This window comes from Pagrus major, chromosome 15 (genome assembly GCF_040436345.1).
Source record: "Pagrus major chromosome 15, Pma_NU_1.0".
NCBI lineage: Eukaryota > Metazoa > Chordata > Actinopteri > Spariformes > Sparidae > Pagrus > Pagrus major.
In genome coordinates, this window is record NC_133229.1 from 342285 (window position 1) to 358480 (window position 16196).

The window sequence follows — 16196 nt, forward strand, 5'->3', positions numbered from 1 at the left end:
ACAAAATTGTACATATGACTGGACCTGTAAGAGATAATGTTAGACACTGTGGGATGGACAACAGTACAGGTTCAGTTTGATGTAATCATAACATTTACATTGCAATACAAAAGGCAGATTCAAATGATTTCTGAATTTAGGCACAAACATTGATGATGAAACAGTGATGAGAAAGAATCGGTTGTTTACTTACCCTGTGTGTGTAGTCTCCACATACACCCTGGAGAGAACACACACAAGTCCAATCAGAAGTAAGACCACACATGGTCGAAGTTTTCACATGTTTTTACATTAATTACTTATAATCAGCTTCAAATTTAAGTCCACTGATTTTACACACGAAGATCAATTTACTTCACGTGATGTGAAGCAGTTCAGCCTGTGAAAACGTTTAATGTGTTCTGTGCTGCAATTCTGAGAAAACTCCCTGAACATGTCTTCAGTCTTATGTTCATCTTGTGCTAGGAGACAAATTTCAACGAGAAAATCTTGTTTCAAACTGTGGGCAGACTTCGATGTTTACCAGGCATGGAGTTTTTAATGAACAGAAGCTGTCATGTTGCATTATGGGAAATGTAGGATCAATGTTTTTGGAGTTTGACTCGTACTAGTGAAAAAAACTCAACTCTTTTTGCAGTCAACTTCCTCTTCTGTGAGAGCCACAACTTTATAGAAGTGCAATACTTATTTTCTGGAGTAACTTTAAAGGAACAGTTCACCCCAAAATGAAAATTCAGTCATTATCTTCTCACCTTCATGCTGATGTAAAATCAGGTGAAGTTTTGTAGTCCGCAAAACATTTCTGGAGAAACAGCGTTGCATCATTCTCCAAACAACTGACTTAGCTGAGGACTGAAAAAAACAACATAAAATGGCTCCATACAGCTCGTCCAGCAAAGCCCCGAGATAACCCTTGGAGCACAGTCAAGCTTGTTCACCCACTTCAGACACTTTAAGCTGAGCTTCAGCTACAGTGAAGATTTCTGCTAGAAAAAGGGTTTAATTAACATCTTTTCAAATCTGTTTTGCGATCTTATTTTTTACATTTTAAAACAAGTTCCCAGCTACTTCAGATGTTTTAGAGAATGCTGCAACGCTGTTTTTTCTCCAGAAGTGTTTTGTGAAACTTCAACTTCTTCCATCAGACTTTCCATTGGCATGGGGGGAGGAGAAAATGACTGGATTTTCATTTTTGGCTGAACTGTTCCTCTAAACATTATTTGAGTAAAGGATCTTTATACTTCTTCCACCACTGCTGGCTGTTAAACTATAGGGCAAACCAGGTCTCACCTTCTCCCCTTTGGGTCCAGGTTCTCCCTAGAGAGCAAAACAAGACACAACACAGAAGTGAATGAAACAGATGAGTGGCTGGCAGTTAAAAGATTAGCAAGTTATGATCTCATAACAGACTTCAGACACTTACTGGGAGTCCTTTAGGACCACGCTGACCCTGAAAAACAACCGCAACACATTCAGTCTCCAATGTGATTTGCAGCTTAGAAAGAATCCAACATGACTGAAGACAAACTGAAATCAGTAAAAACTTCAAACAAACTGATGAATCAGCTGTTACATGTGTCTTTCCCAATTACTTGCTGTAGGCAAAGCACTTAGTTTGTCTTCCCATCAGGCCCTGGGGTGTGCCCAGTGTAAGTAGCTGTCAGGGCTCAGTGACTGGTTGATTAATGAACTGAGGGAGAAGGCCCAGTAGGACATATCCAGTGCACCCCAAGCCGGTGACCCCACAGGCCCAGGAGCTCAAAGCCACTTTGTGAAGGCAACAGCATCATTATACATTTACCAGACAAGCTCTCAAAGCCCTTTCCAATAGGGCCGTTTATCAACATTAAACATCATTTCAACAGTATCCAACCCCACTTGGCCTCCTGGAAATTTTGTCATTTGTACTGGCATTGAGTTCACTGGAGCTGGATGCAGAAGCTGAAAGTCCCCCACTTCGAAAAACAAATTCTGGCATGATGAGGTCCCCCTGTCTGACCCAGAGTAATTGTCCTCAAGCTGCAGAGGCATGCGATCTACTGAATTCAGCTGTGGGACAGAGCATCACCATCAACACTGAAATGACCTCTGCAGTCACATCATGAGGAAGAACAGAGCTCTGTTATTCTGCAAACATGTATGGAAGCTAGAAATAATTCCACAGCATGATGCAAATTGGTGTGAGAAAAGGCCAGTTAAGGAGATCGAACAGTGTGAGGGTTTTTGTCAACCCTATGGCCAGACAACAACTCTGATATTGAGTTCTATTCAATATCAAAGTTGTTGTGACCTACAATAAGTGCATGTGGTATCAGCAGTATGGTTAAGAGTTCATCACAATCATTGTTAGGGAAATAAACTTTGGTTAGGGTAAGCTTCAGGTTAGGCAACTAAAACACTTCAATCATGCTACACAGCTATCCATCAGCAGAGAAAATATAATGTGAATGAGATTCAAAATGTTGATGCTGAAGAAAATGTTGAGGCGTTAAATGTTTTCATGCCTCAGTAAGCACAGTCTTAAATCCTTTAGTGCCCATTTCAGTTGGTTAGAGTTTTACGGTACAGCGTCTGACAGCCAGTGTGTGGCTAACAGCTCCCATCTGACTGTTGGCTTATTACTGTGCTGCATAAAAAACTGGCCTCACTCTGTTTTCCTTCATTCTTTGTGTGTCCAAAATAAACTTGCAGCTAAAGTGACCATAAGAGCAAAACAAGGTTCAACACAATGACTGTACGTGACTGTCTTTGCCTTGGTTGTTCAATTTCATGTAACATGCACAGAATTTATATATGGGCTCAAACAAGTGCTAATGGTTTAACTATGTTTATGAAAATGTAAGGAATGCTCACCATGTCTCCCTTCAGCCCGCTCTGTCCCTGTGTGAACATTAAAACAGTTGAATCAACCTAAACACACTTCACCTGATTTCTTGGTTAAACTTCTACAGCATGTCAAACCCCACCCCAACAGTCACGACACTAATAGATATTTTTATTAGACTGTAATCATTCTTAGCTTAATTATGCTCATTATCACTGATAATCACAGTTCTGGGAACTGCAGGAACACAAATTTTCTCAGTTATTTCATTGACAGGCATTGGGGAAACTCACAGCCTTGCCATCCAACCCAATTGGACCCTAGGATAAAGGAAGAGAAGGAGATGTTAGAGCACATATGAAAACCAGCCATTGCATTATAAATGTTTGCACCAACAGCTGGCTCTTTCACAACAGAAGTTGCCTGAATACATGACAAGGTAAAGTTTGTGTGTGTGTGTGTGTGTGTGTGTGTGTGTGTGTGTTTGTTTGTCAACAATTCAAAAATGTCAGGAAAGTGACATTTAGGTTCATTTAGCTCTGATTCAGAATTATCACACTATCATGGGAGGCTTCTCACAGGGTTTAGAAATGTCAGTCATCAGGATCTCTTAAATTTAGTTACAAGTGGAATATTGGGAATAGTTCTGAGCAACTTTTGAGTTGAAAAAAAGACATTAGGTGGGTGTAAAGTAAAAAAATGTAAAATGTAAGTATTCTTCACCCTCTTGAGTTGAGTATTGCTTGGCAGTCCAGTATGACTGAGCAGCACTACAGTGAGGGAGTTAGCAAAGATGAACTCTGAGGCCACTTCTGATTTTGCATGGCTTGTAATGACTTTGATAGAAAACATAATGATTTTGTGACTTTATAATGTCCACTTTACCCTAAACTGGCAATAGACAACTTGTTTGCTGTAACTTCTCATTCTGAAGTAAACAATGATGTCACAGTGTAATGGCTGTAGAAAATGAAACCATCCACGTGAAGATTGGTTTCATTGTTATTCAGTCTGCCACCAAGCTGTTGTATTTGGAAAATGAAGGTTGAATTCTAGTAAAAAGTAGGCACATCTGCTATTACAAAACCAAAACAGGAAGAGACATTGTTTTCCCCAGTCACTATATCCAGGTAACAGTGGAACAATTGGAAGAACTGTGGAAACTCTGTTCTACTCTGACTTTTCACAGCTCTGAAATCAGGGGTTCTAGCTCAAACTGGATTTCTTATGGTCGGTTTTTGCTTTGGACAGTAGGCGGCGAAAGAAGCACCAACAATAATTCCACAGGAATACCACAGCGGAGACAAAGTTGTCTATTTCCACTTCTGGCTGTAACACATTCTATGAGTACCCGAGTGACGGAAATGTTTAGTAACTATGTAATGGCTATCCAGGACAGTCCTGGACCAGGCTACATTAAGAATGTCTTGTCTTTAGCCTTGTAGCTCTGCTCCAAAACAGAATCTGATCTTTGTCAGTAGGCTATGTGCACATCATGACACAATGGTCAGCAAGACAGAAAAACTTAAACATAATAAAATTATAAAATCTTATGTTTAGATGAAAATATTGTTCAGCAGAATCTATGTGATAAAAAGAACAAAAGTTGATAAGTGATTGTGAAGAAATGATGGATTTTCTAAGACCAATTCACACAATGGGACACAAAAATGAACAAAAGGTAATTATTTTCTGTTTTACGAAGATATTACTACTATCTGACTAAGTATGTCATAAAGAAATATTAATTAGTCATTGGTTATCTGTCATTGGGGAGCTGAGTCAGCAATAATTAGGAACAGTTCATTTAGGAGGTAATCAGAATTCAGAATTATTAATATATTATCTATCAGTTCTCAGTAATTTACAATCTCCTTTCACTATATATCCAGCCAAGAGTTTTTCACATGAATAATTATACATTTTGCAGTATTTTTTTTAAAGGTAAAATCTGAAAATTCTCAGCTTTTACACATATCACCAACACATCATTTACAGTATACAGACAGACAGCAGGGTCATGACTTACTGGAAAGCCTGGAAAGCCTCTTGTTCCAGGTTGTCCCTAAAGAGAAGTGGAAAACAATCAGTGTGTTTGTTTTACCTTTGAAAGTCTGACATAAAAATCAGTTGGAAGCAGGTCAGTGAAAGAATATACACTTCTCCTCCCCAATGCCTCCACTGCACACAGGTATTCATTGAGTACTGAAATTGATTTTGACACAAGGACTGATACTGAGGACTCTGGGGAGTACATGAAGTATGTGTGAGTGAACAGGAGGAAATTAGACACTGGTATTGAGTACTGAAAGAAAAGAACAAAGAGCTCTAATCTGATAAAGATGTATGACTGAGGAGAGAAGGTGACCTGTAAATGTGAGCGTGAGTGTCTGTCAATAACAGTTAGCCACCGTAGTCTGATGGTGGCTTGTTTGAGCTGTTCTACCCTGCTTCTCACACTAGTACAAGACAGAAAAGGAGTGAGGGGAACATAAAGATGTAGGGGAAGACAATGAAAAGATGAGGGTGACTAATGAAACAGATTGTCTGGAAGCAGTGCTTTTCAAGATCAAGATTTTAAAGATCTGCATGCATTTAAGAAGTCCCTGGTCATGTGATATAAAACATCATTTACATATCACTAGGATATTACTCCTTTGCAGCCAATAGTCAAGCTGTTACATTGAAAACCTTTCTTGAAATGCAAAATATTCATCCAACCAACAAATTGACAATGTTGCGCAGAAGTCAAAGGGCTTGGCTAGTCTGAGCTGTCATTTCCTCTCCTCCTCCTCACCTCTCTGTAGAATTAACATCCTCGGAGGTCATGACAGGAGTCTCCATGTCAATCTCACCTGCTGTGGTAAGCTAGCTTCTTAGTGTTTCTGACTGACTGGCCCACTCAGTCCAGGACTTGGCTCCTACTTCACAGAGCTTCCTCCAAACCCTGTTATTTATCAAAAATGCCAATACCATCCAGGAGGAGTGGACCGTCATGTATAGATTGTATAACCATCAATTAGCTGAACAGATGTGTGCTCAACTAAGGTTGACTAGACTTTTGCTATGCCTCTTTTTAAAAGAAAAACTGAATACTATGTAACTTATGAGACCATATTGTACTCCTGAAAACAAGAAAGAGGAAAAAAAGGAAACACTTTCATTCAGCTTCCCAAGAAATTCGGTTTATAACAAGAGGATCCATTAAAACCTGGTGTCTGGATGACTAACGTTGACCCAAGTTGGACCAGGATAGGTTTCTCACTTTGCTTCCTGATAAAACCAACATGATTAATGATCCAGTTTATGGCCAAATCACAGTTCAAGTCCTCTTGAACAATTGTTGCTTTTCCATAGTCTGTAAATCTACAGCATTATTCAGTCATTTGGGGTTCATTCACCCAGTCGTGATTATGATTCTCTTTGGCTGGGCTAACATAAACCTTAGCCCAGTACCCTACAAAAGCCTGGAAAGAGCAGTTCTCTCAAACTGTCTAGTCATCAACTAAACAGAGAAGTCTGTTAAGAACCTGATGTGTGAAGCAGAGGTCTGCTAAAATAGCAGCTAATAGAAGTTCTTGGCATGCAGGTAAGCAGCACTGATTCAAGATAAGACTTTTATGGAGCGTAGGTTGAAGTGAAGACACTTACAGGAGGTCCTCTTGGTCCAATGATAGACAGACCTGGCTCGCCCGGTGCTCCCTACAGACAGACAGATAAGATGAAAACATGACCAAAAGTTCAGACAGAGGACTCACTTACTCTCCCAGTCACCTCTACAGATGTTATTAGAGCAGTTCAGCACATTGATGCAGTCAGCTGAAGGTAATAGCAGGAGCAAATACATCCACTAGCCACTTCAGCATACACTGTTTATTTCCAACACATACAGTAAATACCTCCTGCACTGTAGTGGACATGCAATAAAGTGTCAGATGTCTTGTGGAGTACTGCTCAGCCCTCTGTGGCTCCAAGCTGAAGAGAGCAACCCTGATGATGTCATGGTGATATCACCATGTCATTATTACACTTCAGATGTATCAGCCTGCATTACAAACTGGACGATATTAGTCGACATTAGTATGATACGTAGAGTCCACTGTATTTCATGCTCGAGTGGCATTAGGGGAAATGTAGAACCGTGAACTGATCCACACATCGGGTAAAAGTGAAGATATCTTAGCCTCTGCTACACCGGTTCTTTGTTTATCAAGTCCCCAGACTTTCTGAAAGCATCCTGATTCACTGAAGGATTTTGTTTAAATGAAAAATATCCAATTTCTGCCGCTAGGGCTCTCCCCTTTGGAAACAAAACTAGAGACCTTTGCAGAGTGTTGTGTGGGAAAAAGAAGAGAGACAATATAGTCTCTGGTGAGTGCTGAGTACTGTGAGAGGCTGACTTGAATTCTGGGATTTTTTCCCTAAATTGAATCGAGGGTCTAAGGACAGGGGAAAGCCCACTGAAGCAATGTTGTGATTTGGGCTATAGAAATAAAATTGATTTGAAACACACACACACACACACACACACACACACACACCCGTGCTCCTTGCAGTTGCTCACTAGCTTATGGCTAAATACAGACATCTGGCTGTTTGGGCAAATCAACACGTATGAGTAACATGGTTTAAGACAAATGATCCTGCATTCAAACTTGCATAAAATGAGGTCAAAACTGGTGAATACACCGTTAAACAACCACCAATGTTGATAAATTAAAGAAATCTGACATGACTCAGGTAATGTTTCAGTTTTATTCACGTCATTTTTAGTTGTTTACTTGTTCGCCTACTTCCTTCCTCACTCTCTGACTCTCTCCTAGAAGTTATAGTGACAGGTGACCTAATGAAACACTCCGTTACTTTGAGAAAACCTGTGGATTTCTATGGTCTGCACATTTTGGATAATACTAAGTGCTGTATCGTAGGCAACTGGACATGTTTCAGTTGCCTCCGATACAGCACTTAGAATTATCATGACCTGGATGACTGAGAACCTTCATCAACATTTAGGATAATGTAAGTACATAAGTCAACATAGTATATTACAAAGGTCTTGTCGTTTGCAGACATTGTCATGCAGAAATCTTATTTGACATATTTGTGTATCAACTCCTCCTGCCCTCTCTGGCTGTCTACATGCCAGTACAGTGAGGACATAGGCTACAAAAGGAGTGCGACATAGCTGATAGCCTTCCTCTGTTTGACTCCCAAGACAATTTGCTGTTAATCAATGGCACACACTGATGTGTTCAATCTCAACCAAAGTTTAACTCAAAACGAAAGATTTGCCACTGTGTGGAAGATCTCTGATTGCCACCTTTCCATATTTTTTTTATTTTGTTACGTAATATTGCTTTGAATTTTTGCTGTTAAAAATGCTCATATCACTTCCATCCCAGACAAATTGAATCTGATGTCAGGATTGTTCTTCATAACTCGACAGTGTGACTCAGAAGGTCAGCAGTGCTGTACAAACAGTGGAGGTTTTCTGGGCTTTAGATTCGGCTCAAAATAACTAATCTGCACTGTGACAGCAGCGACCTGTGCAGACTCTCTGACCCAATCCCACAAACCACTGTGGCCATACTGGCCCAACTCAGGTTTCTAGCACTTTCCCATATTAGTTTGTTTCCTCCTGAAGGTAAAATGACATATCTTAGTCCAAGTCATCCATCAAGACAAAGGTTATTCTAAATATCTCTGAACAAATTTATACTCAGGAAAGCCAAGAATGTGTTTTCTCACCGTTGGTTTAATGGCAGATGCATTACTCGGACAAAAAGGCAAAGGTAATGATGGAAAGGGAGGCTCATGTCATGTGAGGCAGTTTTCACTTACTTCCTTGGTTTTCTACATATTGGAGTGGATTAGACAAGTAAAAATCTACAGATACACTTGTGCACAGATTAGATTACTTGGGTTGTACGAGGTCAAGGTAACAAGGCGGAGTTATAATCACAACTAAAACCAGAACCCACTCAGAGCAATTACACACACATCAAATCAACTGCTGTGGAATCACAAGCAGACAAAACTATGTAGATCTCATTTCCTTCTAAATGACATTTTCTTGAGCCTGTAAAGAGTGGAGCATCTGTCTGCTGTGGTTCTTTTGCTATTTTTTGTGTTTGAAAAACCAGTCCATCATGTCATTCTGTTTTTTTCTTTCAGACTGGCTCAGTTTGCCAGTTGCTCTCCCACAAAAAGACCACAGGAGCCATTTGTTTGAAGAATTCAGTGGAGAAGATGCTTCCTCTTAAGACACGATCTACAGCCAAGTCTGCTGAGTATAAAATTCCTGGATTTCTTGATAGTCCGTCCTGGAAGCCACTGTGAGAGACTAACCACACATGAGACAAATCCCAATCCCACTATTACTATATGTTCCCTGCCTAGAAAGGAAAAGGAAGCCAACAGATTATTTTTGGATGGTGATCTGTAGAGTGATCCTGCCACTGCATTGTCTGCTTCTCTGCTTCCTGTCTAGGTGGTGAAGTTACTATTTCTGTTCAAACTAAACAATGACCGCACTTATCATTGTGGTATGACAGTCAAAAATGTGTGGAGTGTTTCCTCTTTCACTGCAGGCGCCACACATCACAAATCACATTGTATTTCATGAGAACAAACCTGTAAATCTGCTGTTTGTGGCTTTGATGCAGCTGATAGATGTAGATGTTGTGATTGCTTTACCAAATGCTTCGACTTCAAATCCAACAGACCTTTTTTTTTTGCCCACCTGAGGGCAGCGGAACACTGTGAGCACACACATATTGTTATGGGGAATCTTTATCTTAGCAAACACTCGTCTCTGTACACATCCTGCAGACATCAACCAACATCATCATCTCATAGGAGAGAGCTGTTTCTGTCCAGCATATAAATGTATGTCTAACATGTGTCATCCTTTTAGCTCTGCTTTGGTCTCCACCAACTGCTGAAAAAAGTAACTGGCTCATTAGCTGCTGAATGTTACACTTTCTGCACCAATTATTTCCTCTCTTGTCTGTCTGCCAAGGGCTGGGCAGGTGCTACTGCTGGGAAGAACACCTCATAGGAATGAAATTTGCTGGTTGGAAAACCAAAACATTGAGGTAAAAGAGGCGAAAAAGCTCTGTGGAGGTCGCTGCAGATTACACAATAAGCTACATGCTGTGTGTGGTCAGTTTAGTCAGTGTTAATATGAAAAATGTTACTGGTGCAACTGACTCGAAATTTCTCAATATTTTGGGAAATATGGTCAGCTAGAACAAAAGACAGAGAAATATTCAGCTAGTTCTTAAAAGGTGCCCTGTGGATCGTGTAAACACAGTTTCAGTTTATATTCAGTGGGCCTCTCACAGCAACATTCTCTTAAACTAATCTTATATCCATCTTAATTTTATGTTCATAGAAAAAATAAGAAAAGTTAACCCATTCAAATCTGCTGTCACCCCGCTGTGCTGAACGATAAATCCCACTTCAGCATAAATTGGAGCGGTGTGGCTGATAAGCATAGGTCATGCCTCCTGCACACTATAAGAGGGCAGGTGTTGTGCTTTGTGCATATATTCTGGCACATGCCCAACAATTGTAGAAATGTCCTGAAAAAAGGCTGTCAGAGGAAGCATAACTTGAGCTGTAGTGAGTCTGATGAAGTCAGAGTGTCAGTAGCTACTGGTGTTACAGGGAAATCAAAAACCCAGCAAGTGCAAAACATTAGTGATGGATGAACTGAATTAAAATGGTTTGACATAAATGCAAGTTAACAAACACATTGATCTTGCAAGTAAAACTGAAGAATTAGCAGTGAGCAGTAGGTAGCAGGACACAATCTGAACTAATGGATATACGTCAAATGTTTCTCATGTTTTTAATTTATTAAGATCACTTGTTTAACTTTTTTTTAACTAATAACTTATTTAAATAATTAACCTAGCTTTAAAGGCAGCACTAGGATCTCCTATACACACTTAAAAGGGGAGGGTGAGGGAGGGGAAGTGTGGTTGCAATGTGCAACCACACTTCAGATGCCACTAAATCCTACACACTACACCCTTCAGTTTTACTGAGTTCATTTTCTTTGATGAACTCAAAATCAACCTTCAACAACCTGCAGCAGACATCACATCCTCTTTGTGAGTACAGTTCATTACGTTGATGTGAGTAAAAGTGATCATTTTGATTTTTATGTTCCTGTACTGCTGACATTGGCAGGTCTACTGCATGTTTACCGTCTCTGTTGACGCACTTTAGCAATTCATGAAGCCAACTGGGAGATATCACAGCCTCAAATAAAATTTGTCTTACATGTAATTTCCACCATGAGGCCAATATCAATCTTTCCTCTCCCAGCTGGCAGCTCATATTTATGGTAACTTCAACATGACAGAGAGCTAAGATTTAACTGTTGCACCATGCACCAGTAACAACATTTACTTATCTGAATATATAACTTGACTCATTCTGAGTTCTCTTTGAGAATCTCCTCATGTACTCTGTGGTGGCCTCCATAAATGTCTCTCCACTTTCTTTGGGGAGTCTTAAATTAGACCTTTCAGACGCTTATGTGACAAATTGTTACTATTGTGTTTCATGGTTTAAAAAGTTCAGGTAATCCAACCAGGGTGGGAAACCATTTACAGAATGTGACCCTCATGCTGTTTGAAAATACAGACCTGAGTCTCTGATATAAATCACATGCTACCTGTACGCACAATGCACTGCACAGCTCTGCACGTCTAACCACCAACACCACCCACAAAGTCACTTTAAAGCAATGTCTCAAATCACAACCTATTTATATTTAGCTGTTGATTCTGAGACTCTTCTCCCTTGCACTGACACAAGCAGCATACATGGACACAAGCAGACAGGTTTGACCACAGATGATCAAAGTAACATCGGACACCAAACAGAAGCCAGAGTTATTATAGTTATCAAGTGGTTCTAAATAGCTACATTTTGTATGTACAATAATCCTGCTAATGGCACATGCTCCTAAACTTACCTTCTCCCCAGCTTGTCCTTTTAAGCCCTGGGATCAGTCACAGCAGACACAGTTGCATGCAAAAAGGTGTGAAGAGGAGAGAGACACAAGAGAGAGAGGAACCAGTGTTAGAGACATGGAGGGGGTTCAGGGCATGCAGCATCCTCAGGACTAGTGATGGGGAGGTGGTGAAAGAGCTAAGGGGAGCTACTGTATGTGGAAGTTAAATGGAACTAAGTGGAAGCTAAAGGTCTCAGTGTGCTTCAAACAAAGTGCTCGTCAGATCATCTTACAGTGTCTGAAAAATCTTTTCTGATGGTGCAATCAAGAGTCCAACTATTCAACTCAGCTAGTTTTGTACCTTTTCAAAACAGATCATTTCACATTCATGGCAGTTTCATGCATAAGATAGCTCTTGTATAGACTTAAGATGTGGTCTGATGGCATTTCGTATAACCATGTTGAGATACAGTAAATGCAGCATCAAGATGGACTCTTCTAACAGACATTGTGATTCAACATTTTGATCAAGGGCTAAACATGTCACTTCACCTCACTACGGTTGAGAAGGAGCATAAAGGAAACACAGCTTTATGTTGGGGGTAGAGTTAAACTGACATGTCACTTCGCCAATGCTGGCTTGTCTTTTAAAAGAGAGTTCTCACTCCCACCTTGCAAAATACAGCAGCTTGGTCAGTGGCCTTGAGCTGTCTGAACATCTGGCTTTAATGTGAATGTGTACAATTTGCATTCAGTTCTGCATCAAATGACTCTGCGGTAGTCACAGGTGTTTATCAGCTTCAGCTCAGATCGACACTAAGGTAAACACGCTAATATTCTCCCCTTTTCAGGCGCTACGCCATGACACACAAAGAAGTTAAGGACACTGGCTTGTTAACACTTCTCCATCTATATCTGTTCAAGCAGCACTCAAATATCATTGAGTCGGCAATGAGTTTGAAAAAGAGACTGAAGTAAAAGATATTTAAAAAATAACCACCATTAGTGCCTGTCATTACAAAGAGGCAAGATGTCTCACTCCTTAGCTACTTCTGCTCTCCAAGGGGATAGTCTTGTTTATGACTCATCCCAACACCCTGACGTCCCTGTGACTCTGACTTTTCTGGCTCTTTATATCACTGCACCAGAGGGGTGTCTCCAGAAATGAGAGTCATACGTAGAAGTGTATAGGGCCACCGATTAGGCTGCTGTATTTGATGCATTGGAGTGAGAGGCTAGCTATGTGAGAGGCCTGTGAGCTAGGGAGGCCATAGTGTCATATGAGTAAAAAATACATCTGGTGTTAAATATTATCCACACGTGGCAGGGCTCAAATTGCTTGAAATATGGCCATATCCAACTGTTCAACACTCACCAAATGAATTATGTGGTAAACCTGTAAATTACAGGCTGTTAACGGCACAGTAATGATTGGAAGTAATAGCAAAGTAAAACAGATTTTGTAATAAGTGGTTACATCACATACTAGAGTCTGGATGGGCTGAGCCAATACATAACAACATCTACACCTAAAGAATAGATTAGATACACAACTATCAGTTGTAAGGAAGCATTTGGGGGTTGATGTTGTTTGTGTGCATATGAGAATATGGCACGTTGTCAGTATCACTGTACTTACTAAAATATGAGTTTATGCATTCTCTACTGATGTCCTACCTCTTATGAGTCACATCTGCCTGCCTGTCTTTGAACAGGTGCAGTTTCTTTCTGTTAGGCTGGTCCTACACTCTCATTTTGTAACACTTGATGAAGTTCAACAAGTTCTCCCGGCTAATGTTAAAACTGCAGGTTGAAGTCTGTGCTTCCATTAGAACTGAGATGTAGCTAATGTCACCTGCCATGTCATGATGATTTTACCAAATACTTTAGTGTGCTTGATGGACAAAGTCAAGTCACTCACCATTCTCCCAGGAATTCCCATACTTCCTTTGTCACCCTATTGACCAATGCAAATTCAGAAGGAACAGGATCAACAAGAAGGTTAGACTGAAGACTGAACTGAACTCTTAAAGGGATACCTCGACATGCAGACTTATAGGTCAGTATAGGTCAAGACACTGCATGAATCTAATCTCAACCAATTCAAAAGAATGAAACATTATAAGAAGAGCAGTTGCTACACATCAATAACATTGATTTGTTAGCACTGTTAGAAAAGATTAGTGGGCCTTATGGATGCCACTGCTGAGAAAGACCGGGTACACAGAATTTGTAAAAGCCCTAATGCCATGGTATCCATTTAAGGGAGAGAATCATTTGTGTTGAGATGGTTTAGTCAGTTAACCATGCCATGACATGCCTCATGTTAAGACTTGAAACAGATGTGCCATGATTTTGTGATAGGAAGAAAAAACACTTTGATGCCCAACCCAATGTATGTGAACATCAACTATTCCATACATCATTTGAAGTGGTTAGTGGCCATGACCAAAATTCTACTCTGACAATTCAAAGCCCTGCTTCCTAACATTATGAACACTTGACTACCCAGATAACCATACACTGGACAGCTTTTAAAATAACTCTGATGAGGCTATCTATTTCTGAAGCCTTTTGATGCACCTCCCTCTGATCACAGCAGCTCTACCAGAGTCTGAGGATCTGGGCTGGCAATGCTGTGGTGATAACAGCTGTTTGAAGACTCACTGCAGCAGGAGGTCATGGAAGTAAAGAGCGTAGTAGAGCCCTGCTCTGTAAGTCATAGTGTTCACCTGTGTTCAACTTGATTTTGTGCACAAACAAAGCTTTTGTTATGTTCTCCTGCTGACTAAATTGATGTTGATAAAGGCAGGCTGAACTGTATTTTTTTTAAATAAGGGTGCCTTTGATTTTGTGGATTGTACCATGTTAACCATGTAGCAGCCAGATCCCAGGGTAGGGTTGCTGTTCACACCACTAGCACAGGAGCTTTGGGCTGCTGGGTGAATGAGGTTTTCAGGCGTGGCTACCCAGCAGGGAACACTGGCAAGGAGTAGCACCAGAATTAGCACCAAAGCTGTGCTCAGTAGCCAGTTTGATGATATGGATACAGTACAGTGGTGATTTATGGTGTATCTGATATTGCCATGTTGTAGTTTTTCCTAGACCGTCATTAAAACTGACCAATCACATTGTTCTGATATCACAGCTAAGTGACTCGTGTTAGTGTTGTTCCTGGAACATTATAATTAATGTTGCTTCAGGACCATCATTGCCACTTATGAAACAACAGCAACAACAGGAGCAAGCCGTTGTGTTGTGTACAATGCTCTCACTCAGCAGACCGGGCTTTGTATCCCATTGAACACATTATTACACAGATCACTAATGATTTTCTGTCTCTTTTCAGTTTTCTATCACTGTTTGCTTTGGTTTAGCGAATTAAAATACTTGGTTAGGTTTAGGAAATCATGGTTTGAGTTACCATAGACCTTTTCGCAACATTAAATGTGTTTGAAATGATAACTTCTTCCATTGACATTACAGAAACATGGTTAGCCAGTTTCAATGGTGGCCCTGGAACAACATTATTAAGTTACAGTATAGCAACACTGTGATATCAGATTGTGCAATAGCAAAATTCAGGCAGGGACAGGAGAGACTCATGGCCAGACTAAAGCCTGGTGTTGCCTGGAAGACAAAATCTTTCACAAAATGGAAACATAACCATCTGTGTTGACCATATTGTGCCTGCATTTCACACTTGCGTCAAACTAATACCAACACTCATCTCATCTGTGTTGACTGAGTCCGGACAGAGATTCAACTGTTTTCAGCTCCTTTACATCAGCTGTGCTGGTATATCTGTCATTTGTATGTGGTATATTTTTCAAAGCCTTTAAATACTATCAGGCTATGACTAGACTCTTTGAAGCCCTGTCCAAGGTCCTGATTTAAACCCAGGCCTTGGGGAGAATCTGCCACCACCAAAAATGGTTGTGATCCAGAGCTGAGGGCTCTACACAGTCCTTAATGTGATTATTTGCTGTAACCACAAAATATAACCTTTACTAAAGTAGGTTTAATATCCATGAGATGAATCAAGTGTTTTGTAAAACCTCAGCTCATGTGTTGCACTACATTCCACAGACAGAAACCTGATCACTGCTGCACTAACCATCCTGTTGTATGTCCCAAACATGTTTCTACTAACTTTCTACTGGCCAGAATAGACAATCGTCAGGAAGGCTGATGACATAAGTTGATTTATTTAACTTCTGAGGACTTTACATAGACTCGCATTTGTTTCCTGAAGACTTTTCCTAACCCTAAACTTTACCTTAACCTTATCTTCTGACCCACAAATCAGTTCTTTCCCAAATAGTGACATTGTTTTTTATCCATATTGCACACGTTTTTCCCAAGTAACTCATCTTTAGTCTAAAATTTGTCAAAAAACAA

At 40.3% G+C, this 16196-nt stretch overlaps 1 protein-coding gene across 1 annotated transcript in view; it reads right to left on the reverse strand.

Annotated features, from left to right (window-relative positions):
• The window catches only part of col13a1 (collagen, type XIII, alpha 1), a 76997-nt gene that overhangs the window by 52153 nt on the left and 8648 nt on the right, over nt 1-16196 (reverse strand). Inside the window, exons 3-11 of the mRNA XM_073482212.1 lie at nt 13717-13752; nt 11817-11843; nt 6476-6526; nt 4854-4889; nt 3118-3144; nt 2854-2880; nt 1424-1450; nt 1291-1317; nt 194-220 (exon numbers count right to left, since the gene is read on the reverse strand). Of these exons, the coding sequence (XP_073338313.1) occupies nt 194-220; nt 1291-1317; nt 1424-1450; nt 2854-2880; nt 3118-3144; nt 4854-4889; nt 6476-6526; nt 11817-11843; nt 13717-13737 (270 nt within the window). The 5' untranslated portion in view covers nt 13738-13752. The remainder of the gene's footprint in view (nt 1-193; nt 221-1290; nt 1318-1423; nt 1451-2853; nt 2881-3117; nt 3145-4853; nt 4890-6475; nt 6527-11816; nt 11844-13716; nt 13753-16196) is intronic.